The 11,498-nt window shown below is 33.2% G+C and overlaps 1 protein-coding gene across 2 annotated transcripts in view; it reads right to left on the bottom strand.

The window, feature by feature from the left end:
- Nucleotides 1–10,298: 10,298 nt before the first annotated feature.
- LOC106458950 (enhancer of polycomb homolog 1-like) overlaps nt 10,299–11,498 on the bottom strand; it is an 81,242-nt gene continuing 80,042 nt past the window's right edge. For both annotated transcript variants that reach the window (XM_022385325.1, XM_022385326.1), the window contains one exon: nt 10,299–10,676. In XM_022385325.1, coding sequence (XP_022241033.1) covers nt 10,420–10,676 — 257 coding nt within the window. In that variant the 3' untranslated portion in view covers nt 10,299–10,419. The remainder of the gene's footprint in view (nt 10,677–11,498) is intronic.

The following is an 11,498-nucleotide window of genomic DNA, read 5'->3' as shown; positions in this document are numbered from 1 at the left end:
ATATGCCGATGTTTTTGTTTATCAACGTTATATTTTAATATCTGTGCAAGAACTCAGCTAACAGATGTTTCCGCATATAAAATCTATATTCAAGTTTTGTACACCAAAAAAAAACAACTTATTATTTCGTACGAGGTGAGAACTTCAAATTCACGTTTTTGCCTTTGCGGTTCAGGACTCCGTAACGCTTTATAAACGTGATATACTTTATACCACGAGGATAATCTTCACTAAGTGTGCACAAATACTTAAAATGTTTCATATGAACAAAAGAAATAAAAATGCCAAATGCTTACTTTAAAAAAGAAATAAGATATAAAAATAGGTAAATACACAATACCGTGTAAAATAATTTACAACAAAGTTTATATCCACACTAATGGAACAATACCAAATTTGGCATTGTTCTGTTAGCGTGGAATTAAACTTTGTTGAAAATAAGATATTACTTCAAAAGAACTATAATTGTCGGTCTTCTTTGCTTGTAAACATAGTAACAACGTCGCTTATGTTAACAGCCTCACCTTTTTCAATTTGCAGTGTTGCGAGGGCAGAAACACGAAAATCTGTTATTTTAGTCTTCAGTTATGTTCACAATTGCTGCAAATAAGAAAAGCTTCTCTTGGCCAATGCTAGTGTCACTAGGATAGTCAAACAAAACATAAAAAGATTGGACAATGAGCTCCTCTTCATCCCTACTTGGGCTAGCAATGTAATCTCTAAACATTTGAGAAAAAATTATAAATTATAGAATAAAGATCCTTTTGATTGTTACTATAAATGATTGAAATTTACAGCAACTACACTTCTGTTTGATGGGCACTCAAATGAGGACATCTAGAAGTGATGCAAAAATGGATAGGTTATTTTCAGAGAAGTGGCCTTTCGAGTCTTTAATAAATGTAGTAAAAACTTTCACTCTTTCAGCTCAGACATTGTGGATTTTGCCATCGTCATTGTTGTACGATATGTCAGTTTTTCTTTCTTTTGAGCACAGAAGTCTGGACATGCAATATGTTAGGTTGAAATCTCGCACATTTCTGAGTAGTGCATAAGCCTCACTTCCAGACTTCGAATCCCAATTTGTGCTTTTATATAGAGCTTCAACCATTCCATCATTTTTTTTCCAAAACAGCTCTTATAGACTCAAACAGACTGAGTGATTTAAGGGTGGTTGACCCACACATTTTTTTTTTCTGATGTGATTTTCTTTCAAGCTTCCTTCAATGAACTTTTATAGAGTCTGGAGAATTCCAAATGCATTCTGGACAACTGGAATGCCAGAAATCACATCCACTATGCAGAAACTCAAGATGCAAACACAGCAGTGAACATAACGAGCAAGAGAATTTTCATTAACTATCAGCAGTTGACACATTCATAAGCCCTTCTTGGATTGATAGCATCATTACAGCATTAAAACCACAATGAAAACAAAGCATTTGGACAGCAGAAACAAGGAAAGTTCCAGCATAGTCTAACATCCGTGTAATAGTTATACCTAAATATAACAATGGATCAAACCTCGATCATTGGTTCAGTAGAAACTTAATACCACTCAAAGATAAAAAGCTTGATTAAAAAATTGAAGCAACAACCGAAACAAACGTAAAGTACCCTGAAGCTACCAGGGATTGGGCGAATATTGGAGATCAGTAATCGAATACAAATACGAATATTCCATATTTTTATAAATACGAATACAGGAAAAATGCTAAGTATTCGAATACGAATACATAGAAATGCATTCATGAAAACTTTGTCAGGTAATATGCAATAATGATAAAACAGCAGACGATAAGATTTCAATACTTTTATGATACAAACTTTTTAGAAACTGAAACAGAAAGCTTGAACAAATAATAACCTTTCAATATTTATTTTTCAAAATGAAATAATAAAGTTTTAGAACAAAATATATTGTAAAGGAGACTTATAGACATTATAACTGTCCATTGTTCTAATGAACATCAGCCTCTCAAATGTCGTGTCAGTGAGGTAGCAGCGATCAGATCTGAGGGTTTTGCTTCCGATACTATACATATATTCGGACGTAACTTAAGAAAGTTGTCGTACGTTTAGATTGAATATAGGTTTTTTGTACGTCTGTACGAGGGAGAAACTCCAATTATCTCGGTTTTTGTCTGTTACTTTTACTTAGTCTGAGACCTGGAGGATGTCGTCAAACACTCAGTTCCGAACTTTTTTCTTTCACCGGTGGAAATAACGTTGTAGTGACAATAGGTACACCAATATACCGTCAAAAGATATCATCGCTCATAAAACTATTGTAAAACTAAAAGTATCTCCTTCTCTAGTTGTTACCTTTTGTTCTTTAGTATAAAAACTTAGGTAAGTGTTATATAAGGAAAACCGTGTGATAATGTGATATTCCTTTTACTACAGTGAACTTCACTAGATTAATTGTAATTCTTATAACAACAGAAGTATAACAAGGGTTATACTAAATTGGATGGAAGCTAATTTAATCTTGGTAATAAATACATATTGTGTTATTTGCAAATATCAAAGATTATTATGCTGTCAGAGTACTTAATCCCCCAGATAAAAATTGTCCAAATTAAGACGGACGATACTGATATTTCTGTACGTGCCTAAATGATTACACCTTCAAGAAGTTCAGACTATTATATAACTTTGTGTGCTATATTTAAACGACAAATATGTGAGTTCTAGATCAAAAACAGAAAGTAGTAACTTAGAAGTAGGAAATAATTTCCTATTGAACCATCAGATATTTCGAATGTACATTTAGCTTTCCGTAATGTCATGTAAAGTGTAAGAATGTATAAATTTGTTTTGATACAAAATCATTGTCAGAGTTCATGTATAGTGGGCATACAGCTTGTCTCTACAAAGTTTATTCTGTAATGGTAGATGGTAAACCTATGTATGTGTGATACTTTACAAGTCTTTACATATGTTGAAGAAAACACACCAGTTTTAAGCTGGAGGGAAGTGGTATGTGAATGATAATCAGTAAGTCGTTCATTTATTATATTTAGTTGTAAGGCGATTATTGGTTATGTATGATTTGTGAAACATTAAGTGTCCTACAGAACATTGTCTGAAAGAAACTATGAACAGTTTAGAAATGTATTACATTCTTTCACAAGATTTGTGTACATTTGGATAATGTGTTTACCAGTGATCAGTGGTTATATAGAAAATGGGCATATAAGTCAATCATTTATTATTTTTAGTACAGATGTGAAAATATGTAAAATAATGATTTTAACATAATTAAATCTAGACGTTGATAACTTGTAGAAGTACTGTCACAGTATAAATATTAAAATCCTATGGACAGTCGTTAAAATAATGGTAATTAATTATATGCATATGTGAAAGTCCGCCTTTGTAAAAAGTCATGTAAAATAAAGTAACACGTGTAAAATATTTTGTTGTATAAAGTCAAATTAGTAAAAGTGTTATTGCATAATAAACGTTTTATTGACGATATAAAATGTTGTATAAAGTGAAAGAATAAGTTTTAATTATTGTATGATATCGCCCTTTTTAGGGCAATTTAAACCTATAGTCATGTATTGTATGCATCAGATTGAGTAAGATATAGTTCTTTTAGGACAGGAAATGTAATTAACAGATAAGTTAGTACTGAAAATCTTTTATCACTTGATTGAGTAAGTTTTGCTTATTGTATTGTCCTTGTAGGAATAATTAAATGATAAGGAAATGTAATGTCCTTTTTAGGACGAACTAATTATAAATGATTTAATTAACTAGTGTTAAGCATCCTTTTACGACGAATTAATTAACTTGTCATGGTGGTCTAGCAACGCATCTCCTGATGTTAACTTTTGGCATCATGGTCGCCTGTCATGGCAGCCTAGCAACACGTCCCTAATGCTTCCTCCTGGTGGAACTTTTATAACTATGACGGTTCTCTCCCCCCCCCCCCTGAGGCAGCGAATCAGCATAAGGCAGCATCATTTGGATGCGGGAGTGGAGCCCAAACAAATGATGCTGGTACACTCAGGTAGCATTTGGGTAGTTGAGGTAGGGTAAGGAAGTTTTTTCATGGATCTTCCAATAATTTAGAGGGTTGCTTTCTTCAGAAATGCAAGGACCATTGAGGTAGGTGTTGATCTCTGTATCTTCTGAAGATGAGGTGGCTGGTTTCTTGGAGGCAGCAAAGAAACTAAATAGCTTACTTCTTTTGTGAGGGGGGATTTACAGTCCTTTTTTTGTTCAATGGTTTTAGGATTATTTGTTGAGTAAACGTTCTTGACTTCTTGTTGTAGGAGCATTTGATTGGATTCATAGACCATAGGTCTAGTGAAACACCAGTTAAGTTTAAATCTGGGATTCAATGCCGCAGCCAAGCAGACGACATTTCGTTGCTCATACTGAGTCAGCCTGGCGTGAACAGATTTCTTCAGTGCAGAGACAAGATTGAAATTATATCTGGATTGCATGTTTTCAATCTCAGTCATCATTCTATAAACACATGGCACTACATAACTGGAGGTAACGATATTCTGACACTGGGTAAAATCTGTTGTCTTTACAAAAGGTGTCAGTATTGTCACCAAATCTGCAAGCACAGTTTAATCATGAAAAGCAAGTTTCAATGTACCAGTATTTAGATTATCTAACTTCTCCTGGGGAATCTTCAATAAAGACTCAATCATCTTAATTTCTGAGTTCCATTGTGTTGGTGTTACCAAGTGAACTCTGGCATCTCCCTCAAGTAGATCATTTGCTTGTATTGGCTTTCAAATGTAGGACATGGTGGCTGATGCTGTGGAAATTACTTTCAGCAGTGGTCCAGTTTTTTCATACCATCCCTGACCACAAGGGATGGCAAATGGGAAAAGCAGAGGTCCTGTTCAGGAAGAAATTCGGATAAATTGTCTGCTGATTTAGATTCATCCAAAAGTTCATCTTCTGAGTCACTATCTGTAGATAAGCTATCACTATCTCTATCACTAGGTAATGTGTGCAGTTCAAATCCAGGGAAGCAGAAGGCATTGATCATGTTGGATGTGTTATAAGATGTCACATATGATACCTTGTTGTTGATGTTAAACATATTTATTATTTCATCATATTGAGCTGCAATACTGTCAAATGTATGACGCTCCTTGAAACCAGACATGCTAGTATGACTGTTTGCATTTTTCAGTCAAGTGTAAAATGACCAGTGACTCAAAGAAAAACTGTACATTTTCTGCTACTCTAGATTTCCACAGTGACAATGGTGTTGGATACAAGTTGCTGTAGGGAGACGAATTTTTGTTGGACTTTATCAAACCTGCTCTTGATCAACATAGTGGACAGATGCTTGTGACTGGGAAGAACATACCGAGAATCCATGGCTAACATTAGATCTTGAAAATCGTTTGACTCCACCACTAAGAAGGGTTGCAGTGTACCGGCAATAAAATTGACGAGTTTGTTAGTGATGTGCTTCTAACGAGGGTGTGTAGGTTTATATTTAGTTGATTCTGTACAGTATGCTGCTACACCTGAGCAGAAGTACCAAAGCCAGATGTAGACTTCTATAGCTCTGCCTCATGATTACACTAGAAATACAAAAGCGTATCTCAGTTATATGGTATAAAATATAGTTTATAATAAAAAACAATAAAAACATATATTATTAACTAAAAATGATGAATATAGTTCAAAGCATGAGAAATTTAGTCTAACTATAGAATATAGTTTATAATAAAAACATATCAAATAAATGAAAATAATAAAAAATATAGTTTAACACGCATGAGAAATTTAGTTTACTTATATTATATTATATAATTTACATAGAATATTAACAAAAATAATAAAAAGGCTTACCTTCAGATGTGTCAGCAGGTTAGAAATAGTCTTACCTGAAGTAGAAATGGTTTGCTCACAATATTTACACTTTTCCTTGAGGTGACCAGATCTAGCAGTAGGAAGTATGGAATGTTCATGTGCCACTGTAAGCAGTTCAGTAGCCATCTCAAATTTTCTCAATTGACTTGACTGAATTAATAACTATGTAATACAATATATTTTAAGGTATTTGGAGAGTATTGACCTGACTTAACCCTCTCGCCACGAGCATCCTTTACTGCGCATGTCACGATATTTTTAGTGACTTACATTAAAAATGTAATCAAACTTTTTGTTTATGTTATACCAAATAGTATAGAATAAAATCATAGCTAATAATCTATATCTTAGTAGTATATGTTTTAAATTTTATAAGGAATTTTTTTTAATCCTGAATTTCTCCTAGTGTGAGCAATGTGACTTTTTTCTATAGGCATCCCCTTTTCTCTAATTTATTTACCACCCCTCCAAGAAGTACGAAATTTAACGTAAATTACTTGTTATAATGTTGTCATCCTCAGGTAGAGCATAATTTTCATAGCCTTCAATTATGTTTGGTTACAGAGACATCAAACAGAAAATCAAACCCCTTTTGCCATACCCACCCGTCATATTTTCTCTTTTAGAATCAGTCAATAGTTCTCTTTGACATTCAATACTATATTATTTACAACCAATGGAAAGCTATGGTTTTCATCTATCAAATGACGTACTATATTACGTTGTTTTGTTTGTACTGAAAGAGAAATTAACATGCTGCAGATGTAATAATGACATTCTAGAAATTTGATGAGTACAAAAATTGACATTTACTCTTACGATATTAAGTATTCACTAAATCATTCAGCGAATATGAATACTATGCCATTGAATTCGAAAACGAATACTTTAATTTTCTCTACCAAAGTATTCGAATATTTCCAAAGCCGTATTCGAATGCATTTGAATATAAATACCCCATGTCTGGAAGCTACTAACTAAACTATGAATATTTTAATAAATTTATGTTTCAAGAAATGTTGGATGCTGGAATAGACAGTAAATCCTGCTTAGCATACAACTTTCAATGTATTCTACATACTATGGATCCATGCTGCCATATGTGGAATAGTATTAACAATTGAGGCAAACTTCACACAAGTGCTTTTGTCATAATTTCTCCAGTAAAGTGTTGTTCTTCAAAGTTTTCATACAGAACTTTTATGTTGGATGGACATGACAAAATTGTAAGCATATTATGTTGAATAATTGTACTACTACAAGTTGTGTCCTGCCCACCAGGATTATAATTATGTACAGTGTTATACCTCTTTTAAAATTTGAAGAAGAGTAATACTAAGTGTATTTGTTACACATATTTGCATCACTGTTTCCACATTTTTGTCGTAGCTATTACTGTGAAAAAATTCCATTCAGCACTTTTACTTGCATTTATCATGGTACAAATTTATAAATATTACACTGTAAATTGGAAAGAACATTGTTAACAATGTAAGTATGACGTTATTGTTTACGTTTAAGGTGTGTAACGAAAGTGGAAATTAGTTGAGAAGAAGGAAGTCAGCTAAGCGTGTGAATAAACTAGAATAAATACACGAGAGACGAAAAGTTAGAAAATCACTTTTAAGCATTTAGCATACCAATTCTGTCTTAATTTTGGACGAAGTTATGTATTTGTAACATAAAAATCATATTAACATGGTAAATGTAATAGTTTCTATGCAGTTTCAACATAAACATGTGGTACAGAAATTTACCTTGTTCTAGTTTCTTTTTTTTTCTATAATAGGTAGTATCCACTCTGCCCAAGGAAGGGGATGTTGTAGTATACTTTACTTAAGTGTTAAAAGGGTCAATGACTGCAATGCCCTTTGCTGGCCAAGAAGATGGTGTCTGTATGTTAAAGGAGACAGCGAAAAGCTATGAGAGAACAACAGTCCTGTGGTGATACCCTCGCAAGATAAAAGAGTACGAACTTTTTTGCAAGATCGAAGCATTTATTCTTTTTCAGTTCTACCTGATTTTGATTATAACTAGTTCACCAGATTCATCTCGAGAGACAGAAAGCTGACGATATATTCAGCGACCCTATAGAAGTAATTGCCCTCTTGTTTGTACAAGTACGCACGCTGCATTTTCTTTTTGTTTGATTCAGATAAAAATGGTGTTCATTTTCTTTCAAGCTTTTCAAGTCTTTTTACTTTCTCAAACATGGTTAAAATTCAGTCAACATTTCAAATGCAGATTACTTCTCAGATTTCTTGTTCGATCCTGCTGATAAAGTGAACATATCTAACACTAGGGGGAAATCAATTTTACCTAAGAGTACCACATGATTATCATTACCAATAAATTTGTTAAGATCACTCAAAGGATCGTTTCTGTTAAGATTTTTCTTGAGATGGTGTAATCTGTGCATAATAGTTTGGGATCGTTTGTAATGGTTAAATTTGACCATATTCAACCAGGCTGGACATACATATTCAAATAAGGATTTGATATACGAATTATACATTCTACGTATATTTTTAGTTGACACTCCTCTGCTGTTACTAACTAAACTTCTTATATAGTTTATTCTTTTTCAATCTTCGTTTTTGATGTTATTTATATGATGTACCAAGTTAAGTCTCATATCGTAAATGAGACCAAGAAATTTAACTGATTTGGTTACCTGGAGCAGGGTTGCATTTAGGCTAGTGGATGCAATAGAAGTATCTGGGAAACTCTTCCAGATAGCTATATCATCTACAAAGTATGATGTAGTACAGTTATTCTGATCCAAAAGTGGCATGCTACTAACAAAACCTTGCCTGAAGAGTAAAAAACAAAACAATAACTGATTTGATGCCTTTAATGTTTATTTTAACTTTTCTATCACCCAAAACGTTGGGAAGCCAGCAGATAGGATGCTACTATCAAGTTGTTCAAATCGAGACATTTGAAACCTAACACTGTTGTGCCAAACGTTACGATAATTTTTCCTACTTAGAAAAAGCATGCTACTATATATTGATTTTTATTGAAACCATGTGTGCCCTAGTGACTCAGTGGTAAATCCAAGGCTTATAACATTAAAATTCTAGTTTCGATATTTGTGGTGGGTGTAGCACTGATAGCTCATTGTGTAGCTTAGTATTAACAACAAAGAAATAAGAAACCACCTATAACTGTTTCTGTCAGCCTAACTATATGATCCGTAATGTTTCTAAATTTCCTAACGCCATTTTGAATTTCAGGCTAAGTTTCTAGGAGAGATTAGTGGATCGATGCTCCACTTTTCGTCTATAATAATTTGTATATATATATATATATATAATTATTATATGCATAGTTTCGGACTTATTCAGGCTAATATATATAAAGCGTTCATTGTATTTGTTTATAATATTGTTATATTTAATATTTACTGTTTATATGTTCAGTTTAATATTAATCTAAAAAGTTTATTAATTTATTTTTATGTAAAAATTTAGTTGAGAAGTACTGTTCGCAAAATGAAACAAATAAAAGGGAATATTGAACAAACTTTGAGCCTTATACATCTCTAATTAAGAACGAAAAACTACTTTCCTCAGCCATAGTCGTACTTAATTGGCATCAATAAAGAAAGTTCCACCCATATCAGTTTGAAAACCATAAATTACGATTGTATAAACAATTAAAGTAAATGTTGACAAGCCCGGCATGGCCAGGTGATTAGGGCGCTCGACTCACAATCGGAGGGTCGCGGGTTCGAATCCCCGTGCCACCAAACATGCTCGCCCTTTCAGCCGTGGGGGCGTTATAATGTGATGATCAATCCCGCTATTCGTTGGTAAAAGAGTAGCCCAAGAGTTGGTGATGACTAACTGCCTTACACTGCTAAATTAGGGACGGCTAGCGCAGATAGCCCTCGTGTAGCTTTGCGCGAAATTCAAAAGCAAACAAACTGTTGATAAATAAATTATACTTGTGTTGAAATTCTCTTACTCATATCCACACACACACAAAAAGTTTTTCAATCAAAGTCTACGACTCAAGCTTCAAACTTATCAAAACTAAAATCATACCACTACAGAATTAGAAAATCATCATTTTTATAACTGTCACAATTTAAAGTTTGTAATACAGTTAATTTTGACTAGATTGTTAAATGCTATTATATTAAGTACAAAACAAACATATATTTGTTTTATACTACAATGATACTAAGTCCTTGATAAAAATTGTATAATACAGTGCCTATTCATTAGTTCGTTACATTGCTTTAAAACATGTTTGGTAAGTTATGAATGTAGTACGATCTTAATTAAAAACTTCGTAATTAATATATTACAGTTTGGACGACACTGATTGAAAAGAAATTCAATTCACAGTTTTTTGTTTGTTACTACTAGAGATTTTTCAAGACCTATTATTTCCTGTGTATTAATTGAAGTAAAACTAAAAACTCGTTTGTTTTCATAACACCATTTTTTTATTTCGTTCACTTATTTTACATGATATACACTAACCACCAATATTTAACAACTCTACCTTCATTCCACATTTTAAACACTTGCCTGGAATGCTTATCTAACTGACTTGGTGATCAATATTACTAGAAAAACTGTGTCGACTTTCACTAACTAGAGAAGGGTTGTAAAACGAACTCGGGTCTTCGTCACCAACGTCAGAAGATGGCAGCACCTGGAAACACTGTGAATCTGAAGAAGTTAATGCTGGAAAAGTCAGTTCAATGACAGAGTCTGTTGATGGGTTATGAGAGGACCCTTCATCATAGCTTCCATTTATGACAGCACAGGTTGTGCCATTCATTACATCATCATATCCTGAATGAAAGCAGAAAAATCTATAGGTCATTTGATTTCATTGTTAATAGTGATATAATTTAAAACTATTGCTAAACATTTTATGTCACTGTTTCCCAACCTTTTTCGCCGCAGCGCCCCTTCAGCAAACAATAAGCGCTCATACTCCCTTCTAATAATTTTTTAACATAAAAGAGATATGCTCAACAAACGGACCAGAAGCATTGGGGTGGGCGTTGCTTGCCAAAGACACACCCACACAATGATCTGTGCTCAAACATGTTTTAAGAAAAAAAAAACCTAGTTCTTATGGTTTACTTTTAATACATACTAGACCACCCGTGACCTGTTGGGTCACCCACTATTCAGAGGTTATGAAGAATTCAGGCTAATTTCAATATTTCACCGAAATGAAGGTTCATTTTGATAAATTTATTTAAATATTTCAATTCATTCGTGTTATTCATAATTCAAGAAAATATATTTGAAATAAAAGGAAAGACCATTTCATTTTTCAAAAAGTGAAGCCAGAGTTTTCAGGTATTGTGATGTATTAATTCATTATGTTGTGGTCTTTCTTCTTAAACCTTCTACAAATAAAAAACAGTAACACTTTATTTTTTCTTCGAATTACCTACCATAACCAAGGCACATTATTGAGAAATTCTTCAATATCTTGTTTTTGTCATCTTACGCCTTTCAAAGAAGATGGGAACATTGCCAGGGAAATAGATTTGAATGAAGAAGTTTCGTAAAGAGCGCGAACGGTAGTGTGATATAAAATTACTGCTAGAAATTTTCATAAAACTGACCCGAAAAAAAGCGCTAACTCGGTAACCCGTG

This window comes from Limulus polyphemus, unplaced genomic scaffold (assembly GCF_000517525.1).
Source record: "Limulus polyphemus unplaced genomic scaffold, Limulus_polyphemus-2.1.2 Scaffold537, whole genome shotgun sequence".
NCBI lineage: Eukaryota > Metazoa > Arthropoda > Merostomata > Xiphosura > Limulidae > Limulus > Limulus polyphemus.
Note: the sequence above shows the minus strand (reverse complement) of the source record. Positions and strands in the feature narration are given on the sequence as shown.